Below are 13,981 nucleotides of genomic sequence, written 5' to 3'. Positions count from 1 at the left end.
GTAGATGCTTTATTAAAACAAGCACCTGGTGTGGCCACATTTCGCCTAAAAAAGCTGTGTCAGGGTAAAGCTGTTGATCCAAACATATGAATTAGTTAAAAACATACTAATAATTAATAAATCATATCATAAGTACATAAGCGTTGCCATACTGGGACAGACTGAAGGTTCATCAAGCCCAACATCCTATTTCCAACAGTGACCAATCCAGGTCACAAGCACCTGGCAAGATCCCAAAACAGTACAATACATCTTATGCTGCCCATCTTAGAAACAAGGAGCAGATCTTCCCCAAGTCTATCCTAATAATGGCTTATGGACTTTTCCTTTAGGAAGCTATCCAAACTCAGCTGACTGCTTTTACCACATTCTCTGGCAACGAATTCCAGAGTTTAATTACACATTGAGTGAAGAAAAAATGTCTCCGATTCGTTTTAAATTTACTACTTTGTAGCTTCATTGCATGCCCCTAGTCCTAGTATTTTTGAAAAACAAGCGATTCACGTCTACCCATTCCACTCCACTCATTATTTTATAGACCTCTATCATATCTCCCCTCAGCTGTCTTTTCTCCAAGCTGAAGAGCCCCACCCCCTTTAGCCTTTCCTCATAGGGAAGTCGTCCCATCCCCTTTATCTCCCAAATATATGCTTGAACTAATTGAATTATCTCCTAGAAATGCAAGCCCAGACACCAGAGGCTACCTACTTCTCCCCCTACTCAACTGCAGAAACATAATTTACAAAATCATCTACATGACCGGATTCAGTTACCTGGGTTCCAAATGGTGGAACTCAGTACCCAAGGCCACCAGAAGCATCACTAATTATCTTCAGTTCAGAAAAGTACTGAAGACCTACCTTTTTAAAAAAAATTCTATAACCACATAAACTACAGATGTTATACAACACATCCTAACTGAAAAACACTACTGTAATCTACACCTAACGGCAAATTGTAAGCCACTTTGAACCAAAACTTGTTTTTGGAAAATGGTGGGATACAAGAATACATAGATAAATAAATAGTCTCATCTGGTCTCAAGGTGGGAGCTGGAATTGGTTGGAAAGTTACTGTTCATTGAGCTGGTGAGAGATTTAGCCAAATAACAGAAACTGCAAACTACATCTGCAGAGAACAGAGTTCACGCACTCCGGCAGAACCTTTGCAATCTTCCCGGGCTCTTGTTGGACTTGCTTTTCTGTTTTGCATGTCTCGAAGGGGTGAAATAGCAGCGCTGGACTAAACACTACTCTTTCCATCTGGTTAGAACGTAAGCCGGCTTGCAGGAAAAATGCCGGGTGATTCTTTCATCAGGATCTCTGAAGAGCTTTGCTTACATCCTTTCTGTTGTGCCGATGAGCATTTTATCCCACTGTCTGGAATATTTTCTGGCGATCGGGTGTGCACGGTGTTCCTGTTAACCAGGATAGGATTCGTGCTGTGGAAGAAAACGTTGGAACCCAGGAAGGGAAAAGTGTTCTAGGACAAGCACGTTGTGGAGTATCAGGCCACACTCATGGCTACTGAAACTGCTGTAACACCTAGCTTGTGTGTGAGAGGAAACCAGTGAAGGCCAAAGTCTGTGTGTGCTGAGAGAGAAGCAGAGGAGACAGGATGCTGGTCTTTTCCCAGTATGGCGGTGCTTATGAGTGGTAATGGGAAAAGAATATGCAGAAGTGAAGTAAGCTCCCGAGACATCCCAGCCCCTAATGTGTGTTGCATTTTACGAGAGTGGAAGTAGTTATTCCTTGATTTTTGTGTGATGTGCTCCTGTTATCTTTACCTGGCATTTGCAAACAATAAATGATCCTTTTTAGCCAATTACATTGCAGCTGTCGGCATCCAAAACCATGTTATAATAATAGTTGTTCCTCTGTAGGTGTCATCAGATGAAGAGGAAGCCAAACCATCATCTTCCACAAATCCAGTACTGGAACTGGAACTGGCAGAGGAGAAGTTACCCATGACCCTTTCCAGACAAGAGGTAAGAGAACCTCGGAGAAAGAAACAGATCAAAACTGATTCATTGTGACACTGAAGCGTCCTCATCTTGACAGTTGTGTTTATAAACCAGAAGGCTGAAACCCGAATTGGTAAAGGTTCTGGTGTGCTTGGGTTTCTCCATTAAGGAAGTTTATATTGAGACATTCATTAGACCATATAATACTTGGTTAGAGGTAATGGAAGAAGGAGAAAGCAGCAGTGAGTCACTGGGCCTGTATTAAAGGGAAGGTCTTCATTGGGGGTTTTGTTTGATTTTGGCTTTTGAACTGGAGCTCTAGATTTTCCTGGCATTTCCTACATTTTGCTGCTCTGTTTTTGATCATCTCCTAAATTTTTGTTGACTCTGTTTTGGGTAGAGTTTCCGTTCTCTCCCATATGCTTTGATAGTAGTTTTAAATTCTTTGCTGATGTCATTGTAGTGTATCCAGAGAGTCTGTTTCCATGCACTGTGGGATCAGGCAAGGTAGGCTCAGTGGCCTTGCTGTGTACAGCCATGCAGAGGATCCTGAGTTCATTCCCAGCTCAGGTCATCATCTCCCTGGGCCAGCTGGGGCTAGGGAGGCTGCTAAGCCAGTATTTGCAGCCCTGTGAGGCAGGGCTTCCCAGCCCTCTCCTGGAGGCACCCCAACCAGGTTTTCAGAATTACCACAATGAATATGCATGAGATAAATTTACGTATAGCAGAGACCCACTAAATGCAAATCTGTCTCATGCATAAACAGCAGCAAGGGCTTTGGGACATTTGTACATATGATCAGAAGGTGGTGGCCAGTTTCCTTACATGGGTGTCAAGCTAATTTTGAGCAGTTTTAGAGAAAACGAGTGTGTATATGATATTGTACATGTGATCAAGTTTTGAGCTTCTGAGTGAGACCCTCGAAAATGAGGAGCTGTTCTTGGAGATGAGGAGGTGAAGGCAGGACAGCTGACGAGGGGAGCAGTTGCCAGCTCAAAGCTGTTTGGTGCAGGTAGGGATTTACCGCACTGCGCAAAAATACTTGTTCAACTTGTTTTTAAGCCCTGGAAGAGAAGTGGTGTGGATTTAGTTGACCATGGGAGAATCTGCATGGTGTTTTTTTTCTTGTTTTACAGGTGATCTGGAGACTGAGAGAGAGAGGGGAGCCCGTCAGATTGTTTGGTGAAACAGATTATGATGCCTTTCAGCGTCTGAGAAAGATTGAAATTTTAGCACCCGAAGTCAACAAGGTTGGTTGGTTGGTTTCATACTTGAATATACCGCTTTTCTGTGGTCTGACTGGATGACTGTTGTTACATATGACGGTATTTGTCACAGGTTAACAGTATCTGCTGCTGTAAGGGTCCAGTGTTTAATTTTATTTATTTATTTTTTAACAGTCCTGTACAAGCAGCCATGAGAGAGAGTTAGATTTACAGCTGGGGGAAAATACATAAGTTATCTGACAGTAAAAAAAAAAATATTTCTTGTATTGTATGATTTATTTGTGTATGTTGAATTGTTCCCCACCTTGGTTAAAGGCGGGTTATAAATGAATAAACGTAAGCATAAACGTTTAGGATGCGGCATTTCATCCTATTTAACCGAGGGCTGATACAGAATCTGTGCGTTAACACTTAGTGCGCAGCTTCCTAAAGCAAGAGTAACACCAAAGTTTTGCTTCTCACTTCAGTAATCTAATGAGATGCAAATCCCTTGCAAAAAAAACCCGCATTAAGATGGGAGCGTTCACTGGATACATGTGCACGTGGGTCTGTGTTAGTGAACGCGGTGTCCTGCGCACAAATTGATACACTTGCATAAGCCCTTATCTGCGCGTGTCCTGGATTGCTATCGTGTTCAGAAACATTAGGATTGCAAAATCTTTATGTGCAGAATAACATTGCCAGCATGTATAGGTGCATGCAAATTGGGTGCCACGACCATTTTTTTTCTGCGCAGAGCTGCGCACAGACGATATACTCTTTGTACCAGCACACCTCCCCAATGCTCTTAAAAAGAAAAAGAAACAGTCAAAAATCTTCACTTAATGCTACCGCAGAAGTTCTGAGCTAACCTTTTAGACCTGATGTTAAAGCTCCGGCATTGTGCTCAGCCTTTTGGTCTCTGCATCTGTACTGAATAGCCAAAAACCTCATTACCACGGATTTAAATGTGTTGGGAGCACATAGTTCAGAGAGACTTATCAAAAGGACCCTTCTTAAAAAAACAGGACATCAGGACTGTACCAGAATTAGTTAACATGGAATTATTCTTGTTTTGGTTACTTTATCACATTGTCATTATTGAACGCTTTTCACTACCCTTGAAATGTATTGATTACCGATTTTATTCTAATTTACTGTGTACTCGATATACTCTGATTGGAACATTCTTCTGTATTTCTTATTCCGGAAATGGCGATCGCCACTGCGGTACTTGTAAGCCACATTGAGCCTGCAAAGAGGTGGGAAAATGTGGGATATAAATGGAGAAAATAAATAAATAAATAGTTGTCTGCTTTTCTTTATAGAATACTATTGTGACAGCAAAGACGTGCCTCTAGCACAAATACCTTTGACAACTCTAGAGCTGATGTTACTGTGTGTTCTTAAGCGCCTGTAAAAATGCACTGTACTTAAGACTATAAGTTATGCATGGAAAGGGGATGGGACTTGATATACTGCCTTTCTGTGGTTACAATCAAAGCAGGTTACATATTATATACACAGGTACTTATTTTGTACCTGAGGCAATAGAGGGTTAAGTGACTGACTTGCCCAGAGTCACAAGGAGCTGCAGTGGGAATTGAACCCAGTTACTCTGCAGTAACAATTAGGCCATTCCTCCATGTAGGCGTGAGTCCTGTCCAGAGTCTGTCTATGTGTAGGCCTACCTATAAAATATATGCTATGTGAGATTTATGCTTAGGTGGAATTTCGGTATATATATTTTTAATTACATTTGTACCCCGCGCTTTCCCACTCATGGCAGGCTCAATGCGGCTTACATGGGGCAATGGAGGGTTAAGTGACTTGCCCAGAGTCACAAGGAGCTGCCTGTGCCTGAAGTGGGAATCGAACTCAGTTCCCCAGGACCAAAGTCCACCACCCTAACCACTAGACCACTCCTCCGCTCATACTTTGTAGAAGCACCCTGTTAGTGTCACTGGGGAGCAGGACAGTTGATGGTTAAAGCAATGCCCAGGAGAGTGGTTGGTTACAGCATTCACCTTTCCTTTTCAGGCTCATGTGCTTGCATAACTCAGAGCAATTCAAAAAAGCAGTGTGGCACCCTTCCTGCCTGCCCACATCTTGTGACATCTAGTGGTGGAGCCAAGATCGGAGAGAGATGTGGTGATCACGTGGACGGAGAAATAGGGAGGGAAGACAAGCTGGGAGACAGGAGGCGGGTGAGAATACTAGGGAGTTGGAGGGAGGTGGAAAGGTCTCTGTAGAGAGGAAAGAAGCAGAGACGAGAAAACCAAAAATATAACAAACAGAATAAGAAACAATTTAAACAAAGGAGCCTTAAAAACAAAAAAGTGCCAAAAAGCAGAAAACAACAAATAGAGAAAATGCATATATTTATTTATTTTGACATTTCTACCCCACATTATCCCAAACAAACTCGAGTTCACTGTGGCTAACAGTAAATAAACAACAGGCAAGATTTACAAAGCCATAAACAAAATATCAAATATAAGACTGTTGATGGCCAGTTGCAATCTAAGATTCTCCTAGATGTTCCTGGGTCCTAAAAATTCTCAGCTGACACTTAAGATTTCTGGATATTTTTCTACCTTTACTGCACGCCATTCAAGAGATGGTGACTTCATTAAGCAACGTCTGTCCTAGTGTATGGTGACACAGCATTGAAGTCGCTGAATGTGAAAACTGTGCAGCTATGAGCTGTAGGTCTCGGAGAGGCCCCAGGGGATGGGATCAGATTTACACCCTGCTTTCACCACCAGGTGGACCTTTAAAAGCCATCACCACATGCGTCCACATTAATGTTGAGGACTAGTGCTGTGGGCTGAGAACCTGGTGAACCAGGTTCAGTTCCCAGTGTGGCTGTTTGTGACCCTGGGCAAGTCACTTAAGCCTCCGTTGCCTCGGGTACAAAACCTTAGATTGTGAGCCCACTGGGGACAGAGAGAGTATCTGTTTATAATATAATCCGCCCCTTTCTTTCCGAGCACTCTACCAAAACCCTCATCCACACCCTTGTCACCTCTCGTTTAGACTACTGCAATCTGCTTCTTGCTGGCCTCCCACTTAGTCACCTCTCCCCTCTCCAGTCGGTTCAAAACTCTGCTGCCCGTCTCATCTTCCGCCAGGGTCGCTTTACTCATACTACCCCTCTCCTCAAGACCCTTCACTGGCTCCCTATCCGTTTTCGCATCCTGTTCAAACTTCTTCTACTAACCTATAAATGTACTCACTCTGCTGCTCCCCAGTATCTCTCCACACTCGTCCTTCCCTACACCCCTTCCCGTGCACTCCACTCCATGGATAAATCCTTCTTATCTGTTCCCTTCTCCACTACTGCCAACTCCAGACTTCGCGCCTTCTGTCTCGCTGCACCCTAGGCCTGGAATAAACTTCCTGAGCCCCTACGTCTTGCCCCATCCTTGGCCACCTTTAAATCTAGACTGAAAGCCCACCTCTTTAACATTGCTTTTGACTCGTAACCACTTGTAACCACTCGCCTCCATCTACCCTCCTCTCTTCCTTCCTGTACACATTAATTGATTTGATTTGCTTACTTTATTTTTGTCTATTAGATTGTAAGCTCTTTGAGCAGGGACTGTCTTTCTTCTATGTTTGTGCAGCGCTGCGTACGCCTTGTAGCGCTATAGAAATGCTAAATAGTAGTAGTAGTAGTAATAATATGTAAACCGCTTTGGGTTGTACCATGGAAAGGCAGTATATTTATTTTTTAATTATTTTATTTTTATTTGTTACATTTGTATCCCACATTTTCCCACCTATTTGCAGGCTCAATGTGGCTTACATAGTACTGGAGAGGCGTTTGCGGACTCCAGTGTAAACAAATAGAAAGAGATGTTGTGATAGGATAGCGTTCAAGTGGTACAGCCACATTAGGGAATCGTTCAGCGGAAGAGTTGTGTAATGTCCATTTCGTAAGTTAGGTATGTTATGTTGCAGAGATCAAGTGTTTATGATGGATTGGTTGGGTGTGCCTTTTCAAACAGGTTATTTTTTAGTTTTTTTCCGGAAGTGTAGGTGGTCGAACGTGATTTTCAAGGCTTTTGGTAATGCGTTCCACAGTTAAGTGCTTATGTAGGAGAAATTGGAAGCGTAGGTTGATTTGTATTTGAGTCCTTTGCAGCTTGGGTAGTGCAGATTTAGGTACGTTCGTGTAGATTCGGATGTATTTCTGGTTGGGAGGTTGATCGGATCTGTCACGTATCCCGGGGCTTCACCGTAGATAATTTTGTGAACCAGAGTGCAGATTTTGAAAGCAATGCGTTCTTTGATTGGGAGCCAGTGTAGTTTTTCGCGAAGGGGTTTTGCACTTTCAAATCGCATTTTTCCAAAGATGAGCCTAGCTGCCGTGTTTTGAGTGGTCTGCAGTTTCTTTAACGTTTGTTCTTTGTTCAAATCCATGACCTTTTAATGTGTTCAACAGATTTCCACCCCACTATTTGAACTGCTTTTACGTGTAACATGCTGGGCTGAGCAGGAGGAGGAGGCTGTAACACGGCTTGATGTGGCAGGAATTTCTCCTACGTCTGGCACAGCTTGCACTGTGTTGATGCCTGCTTATGCTGCTGCCCTGGGCACAAAGTCCGCTACTGTCTCTTATCTCTACATCACACATTGCAGAATTAGAGGGAGAAGGTAACATGTTGGTGCAGTTCTTACATGGAATGTTTCTGTGGGAATAATGAGAAGAAAGGAACAGAAATCCTTCTGTATGTTGCTTTGAAGTAGTTCAGCTGCTTCGGTTTGGTACAGTTTACCTGACTTCAATTTGAGAAGACAGAAGCTCTCCTCTGAGCTAAAGCATGGCATCTGGTCCAGGGGAACCAGCTGGAGCTCAGATGGAAGTGCCATTCTCTCCTGACCTTTCTTTCGCTAACCCCCCACCACCACCATTTTCCTGAGTAAATACAACATCGGTGCAAAATATGTTATACTAGCCTTTGAGCCCGTAAAAACGGGCTATTATAGGAAGGGAGGTTGAAAGGGCCGCCCCCGCCGCCCAGTTCGCCGCTGCCCCTCCCCCTCCGAATTCGCGCCCCCCCGCCCCCCACCGAGCCGTCACCACCCACCTTCCACTCGGCCGGGCCCTCGCTCCGCTATTGAAACAGCGAGGGTCTGGGAACGCAGCACTGAATTCTGCTGAGCTGCCGACTCGGCCTTCGTTCTTCTTCTCTGCCTGTCCCGCCCTCGTGTGACGTAACGTCGTCGAGGGCGGGACAGAGGCAGAGAAGAAGAAGGAAGGGCGATGTCGGCAGCTCAGTAGAGCTCAGTGCTGCGTTCCCGGACCCTCACTGTTTCAATAGTGGAGCGAGGGCCCGACCGGGTAGAAGGTGGGTGGCGGCGGCGACTCGGGTGGGGGGAGCATTAGACGGCGGTGTCCCTCCCTCAGAAGTGCGCAGTACAGACCCTCTGTGTTCCGCCCCCGTCATCACGTATTGACGCGGGGGCGGGGCAGAGAAGGTCTCTACTGCGCATTTGCGAGTGATAGCTTAGGAAATAAATATATTTGCAACCAAAATTTTGATGTGAAAAGTCAGCATTGTGACACTTGCTGGAATATTGTTACAGGATGTCCTAATATGCTGTGCAGTGTTAGAACTGGCATATATAATGGAGGCTGGTCAGCAGGAGGCGCTCTAACATCAGTGTTAGTTATTTAAAGCATCCACCAGACATGCTGCAGGACTTTATAACATTGTCATGATTGGTATAGGCAGCGCGGTACAGAGACACTGGCAGTCTTTACTTCTTGGAGCTTACAGCCAAGACAGACTAGAGACATAATGAAAACAAATTAGAAACTCTGAGCCAAAACAGCAAGGCTGTGACCGAGGAGAAGTAGGATAACATTGGGCATATTAATTTAGTGACATGAAATATGATGATGGCGTCTGTAAATATTTAAAGAGGAACTTAAAAGAAAGATAGACAATGACAGCAGATTGGCCTTGTCCAGTCTGTTTGTCCATCCCAATTACTAAGCTCTATAATTCCTTCCTCTCCCTTGCCTGGTTAAGTGCTACAGTGCTGCATAACCCTATGGAGGTGCAGTATTTCTGCTTGCTGAGTTTTGCTGCAGAGCCTGTGTTCCAGAGCAATTCTGTTGGTAAATAGAAGCCCAGATGGGGGTGACTGAGTGTGCAGGATCCAGCACTAGCCATGCAGATAAAAAGATATTAACTGCTTGTTTTCATGAGGCTGTATGGCACCATGCTAGAGCTTATAGTACTGTCCACCCATGGGAGAGCAGAGTTTACTTCTGCCAGAATTCTTTGCTAAAAAATTTGAAATTCTGCAAGTTCCTTTAAACAATATTTTTGCATCTACACTTTATCCAGTCCCCCTCCATGTACAGATATCATCCATATTTTTTCCAGTCCCCCTCCATGTACAGATACCATCCATATTTATTTGTTCCTGTCCTCCATCCTACCTCGCACCCACAGTTCACCCACCTCACAGCCCTCTCCCTCCCTCCCTATACATAGATACCAAGTTCGGTCCTTGAGTACCCCTTACCAGTCAGGTTTTCAGGATACCTGCAATGAATATGCATGAAAGAGATTTGCATATAATGAAGACAGTGAATGCAAATCAAGTCCATGCATAATCTAACTGGCAAGGGGTACTCCAGGACTGGATTTGGGAAACACTGCAATAGACCACCAGGGCATGTTAAGGTAGGCCCACGGAGAGCCCACCGAGGCTCGGGGGATGGGACAACCAGCTGGCCTTTACCGTGGTCCCTGTTCCCACAGTACTGTACTGTACTGTGGGAATGGGGACTGCGGTAAAGATTCTGCACGAAAAAAAGTAAATTCTGCACTATGCAATCATAACTCTAACTCTTTGCAGGCTGAGTCTGTGCCGTACTCCAGTGTCCTTTGATTGCTACACAGTGTTGGGGTGTACAGAACCAGTCCTTGTCATTACATTCTTACTGTCTCGGATTAGGGCTTGAGGAATGACCTGAAAGCGGCCCTGGATAAGATCGATCAGCAGTATCTGAATGAACTGGTGGCAGGTCAGGAATCGGGCGAGGAAGACACCCAGAATGATCTGAAAGTGCACGAAGAAAACACAACGATTGAAGAGCTGGAGGTAGGGGACCACATAGAAGTGTACTGTACTGTGACTCATCTTTACTTTAAAATGTGCACACTCTGCGCTACTAACCCATTCTCAGGTCGGTGTAGTTTTTAGCAAGATGTTACTGTTGGGTTTATGTTCAAAATATTTGTATTAGGAATTTTCAATTCAGTTAACTAAAAAGAACATTTAGATAATTAAATCTGACAATGGTTAAACCTAGAAACTGGCTTCATGTGTAAATTAAACTGTCTCCTTAATTATTATCTTAACTTCATTTAGGTTATCTGCACAAAAAATATATATATACATGTAAATTCTTAGTGCCCTGTAGGAATATTATGGGTATCTACATGGTTAGCGTGTGCTAAAAAACACTAACGCACCTGTAGGGTGGCTTAGTAAACAGGGCCCTTAGATACTCAGAAAAGGCCCTTCCCCTCCCCTATTGCATAAATGTCAGTGATGTCTTGAAACCGTCTCGCACACAACGTAGTTGTTCAAATAACTTGATTTCTATTGATAACATCAAATAACTTGAAAATTTGTCAAGGTTTAGGGTTCAACTTTATTTAATATACCGCAAACAGACAAAAATTAAAATTTAGAAAAGGAGGATCGTAGAAAGAGGACCTAGATTACAATTTCTGCTGAAGAGGGAAATAGAAGGAAGGAGCCAAAATACATTTTAAGGGAAGAAAAGACATTTCACCTACAACACAAGGTCTAGCACATCCCAGGGCTTTGTGAGAGGGGGAAATCCAACAGGAACACACCTACGAAACATCATTCAGGCTGGGCTAAACGCTTTATTGGAAAAGTATGTTTTTCATGGCACCTTAAGTAGAGGAGTGTGGTAGCCGTGTTAGTCCACTCTTAAGGTTATCAATAGAAATCAAACAAAATAAAACATGGAAAAGAAAATAAGATGATTCCTTTTTTATTGGACATAACTTAATACATTTCTTGATTAGCTTTCGAAGGTTGCCCTTCTTCGTCAGATCGGAAATAAGCAAATGTGCTAGCTGACAGTGTATATAAGTGAAAACATTCAAGCATTACTATGACAGTCTGACAGGGTGGGAGGATGGGGGTGGGTAGGAGGTATGCATGGGGACATCAAAGCATATCATTGATATTCTAACAGGATGGGTGTGGATAGGTGAGGGGTGGGGTGATCAACAGAGAAATACAGCTTTATGGTTTATAATGGGCTAGGAACCCCAGATCCTTGTTAAGTCCTTTCTGTTGGGTGTTAAAATATTCAATCATTCTGACTTCAAAGGTCTTACGTTCTTATATGGTTTTAAAGTTACCTTTCAGTATTCTCACTGTGAAATCACTGGTACAGTGTCCTGGTTCTGTGAAGTGCTGTCCCACCGGGGTGGGGGCCCTACTGGCACCAGTATTGTTCATGTGATGTCTATGTAAATTGAATCTTGTCTTAAGCATCTGGCCTGTTTCTCCAATATAGCATCCTTCGTTACATTTTTTACACTGAATGATATATACCACAAGGCACCTTAAAATTATTAGAAGAGAGTTCTAACTGAAAACTGAGGGGTGTGTAGTTCCAAAGTGTAGGAGCGACAACGGAAAAACAAGTGGATGTAGCTCGGCGTGAATGAATTTGTAGGTGCAATGGACGGTATGCACCAGCGGTGTAGCTACGTGGGGCCTGGGCCCCTGTAGATTAGGCCCTGGTCCCCCCCTACCGACGACCCTCTGAACCCCCCCCTCCCACTGCCAACCCGCCGTCGCCTACCTTTGCTGGTGGGGGACCCCCAACCCCCGCCAGCTGAGGTCCTCTTCTTCCGGCACAAGGCTTCATTCTGTTTCTGAGTCTGAACGTGCGGGACGTCAGACTCACAGAAACAGAACAAAGCCTTGCAGATCAGCCAGCAACCGGTGGGAGGTGGGGGTCGAGAGGGTGGTTGGCGGAGGGGGGGGGGGGGGGGGTCAAAGTTGGTAGTGGTGGTGTCGGCGGCGGAGGGGGGCTAAAATGTGCCCCCTCACCTCGGGCTCTGAACCCCTTCTCCCGCCGAAGTCTGCCTACGCCCCTGGTATGCACTGGTGTATGTGGAATAAGTGATTTGAAACAAAAACTGAGGGGTCCCAGTATGCAAAATTTGACGGGTTTGTTCCAATACTTTGAAAGAAAATCTTCTCCTTCTTATCCCCTTACTGACATCTCTCCATCCTGCACATTAAAAAGCATTTCTGAGTTGTGGGTGGGGAGACTTTTATTATATAAAGGTGTTATACTCCTAGGAGTGTGTTTGTCCTTTAAAAGCCTCCTCCACCGTCATTTCGTGTGTTCCCCACATTGTCCAGCCAGTCTTCACTTTTATCCACCTACACATGGCACTTCCTGGCCATAATAAGAACTTTTGCAGGAAACTTGGGTTTAATGAAAGGTTTGTGGTCAGGGAGCAACATTTTCCACTGTTGCTTTCATATGTACATGGTTTTGTTTTTCTCTCTCCACTGCTGTGCTAGCAGCCGTCAGACTGGTAATGTCATGTTAGGTACTTGATGGTACTAGAGCCAAACAAATGTTCTTTCTCTCTGGTTTATGGTTAGTTACATAAGAATATAAGCTTTGCCATATTGGGACAGACCGAAGGTCCATCAAGCCCAGTATCCTGTTTCCAACAGTGGCCAATCCAGGTCACAACTACCTGGCAAGATCCTAGAACAGTAAAACAGATTTCGTGCTACTTATCCCAGAAATAAGCAGTGGATTTTCCCAAGTCCATCTTAATAATGGTTTACGGACTTTTCTTTTTGTATCGAAATATTTTCTCCAATTTGTTTGGTAGCTAAATTGCCTGCCCCTTAGTTTTTGTGTGTTGAATAATGCAACAGGTCAGAGTGTTCATTCCCTATTCTTATCCTGGAGTAACCAGTTTGCATTTCACAATCTCACCTCAATGTGTGTGTATGAATGCAAGCTTTTTTTGAGGCCGTGCTGGTTTGCATTGCAACACACATCTCTCCCTCCTAAATGAGGAAGAGAGAGACTTCTGTGTGACTAGATTCTGTAATTACCTGGTCAGGTGTTGTGGGTCTGAAAACCAGAGCATATTATTCGTTGTGGTTCTCGTGCTGTTTGACAGCAGGAACAGCTGGATGTGATTTCTCTGCTGTATTTGCTTGCTTTTGATTGGTTAATGCAGCTAAAGATAGTTAAGTGCTTAAGACTAGTCAGGCAGTGTTGAAATCTGGAGCCCTGAACCTTCCTGCATAAGGAGTTTGGAATTTTATTTCCTTTCTTTTTTTTTTTGGTTACATTTGTACCCCGCACTTTCCCACTCATGGCAGGCTCTATGCGGCGAGCAATGGAGGGTTAAGTGACTTGCCCAGAGTCACAAGGAGCAGCCTGTGCTGGGAATCGAACTCAGTTCCCCAGGACCAAAGTCCACCACCCTAACCACTAGGCCACTCCTCCGCTCATTTAAACCCTTCCGGACTCGCCTGCAGTCATTGGGTTTAAGTTCAGGCATCTGGCCAGTGTATGTTTCAAGCAGGTGCTGGTCCTGTTCTGTGTTCAGGATGGCAATTTCAAGCACATTTCATAGGATTCAGCACAACATAAATAGCATTCAGTTGGCCAGGAGCCTCCTCCCTTTGGCAAATTCTTTCTGTCCTTCTGTTTTGTATATATGTATGTATTGTAACATTTATAACCCGCGCT

General features: G+C 44.1%; 1 protein-coding gene across 3 annotated transcripts in view; it reads left to right on the top strand.

The window, feature by feature from the left end:
• The window catches only part of PRPF18 (pre-mRNA processing factor 18), a 43,896-nt gene that overhangs the window by 17,100 nt on the left and 12,815 nt on the right, over positions 1 to 13,981 (top strand). For all 3 annotated transcript variants that reach the window (XM_030216494.1, XM_030216495.1, XM_030216496.1), the window contains 3 exons: positions 1,883 to 1,987; positions 3,100 to 3,213; positions 10,150 to 10,296. In XM_030216494.1, coding sequence (XP_030072354.1) covers positions 1,883 to 1,987; positions 3,100 to 3,213; positions 10,150 to 10,296 — 366 coding nt within the window. The remainder of the gene's footprint in view (positions 1 to 1,882; positions 1,988 to 3,099; positions 3,214 to 10,149; positions 10,297 to 13,981) is intronic.

The sequence above is a fragment of the Microcaecilia unicolor genome, chromosome 10 (genome assembly GCF_901765095.1).
Source record: "Microcaecilia unicolor chromosome 10, aMicUni1.1, whole genome shotgun sequence".
Lineage (NCBI taxonomy): Eukaryota > Metazoa > Chordata > Amphibia > Gymnophiona > Siphonopidae > Microcaecilia > Microcaecilia unicolor.
The sequence above is the reverse complement of the archived record's forward strand: the minus strand, read 5'-3'. Positions and strand labels throughout refer to the sequence as shown.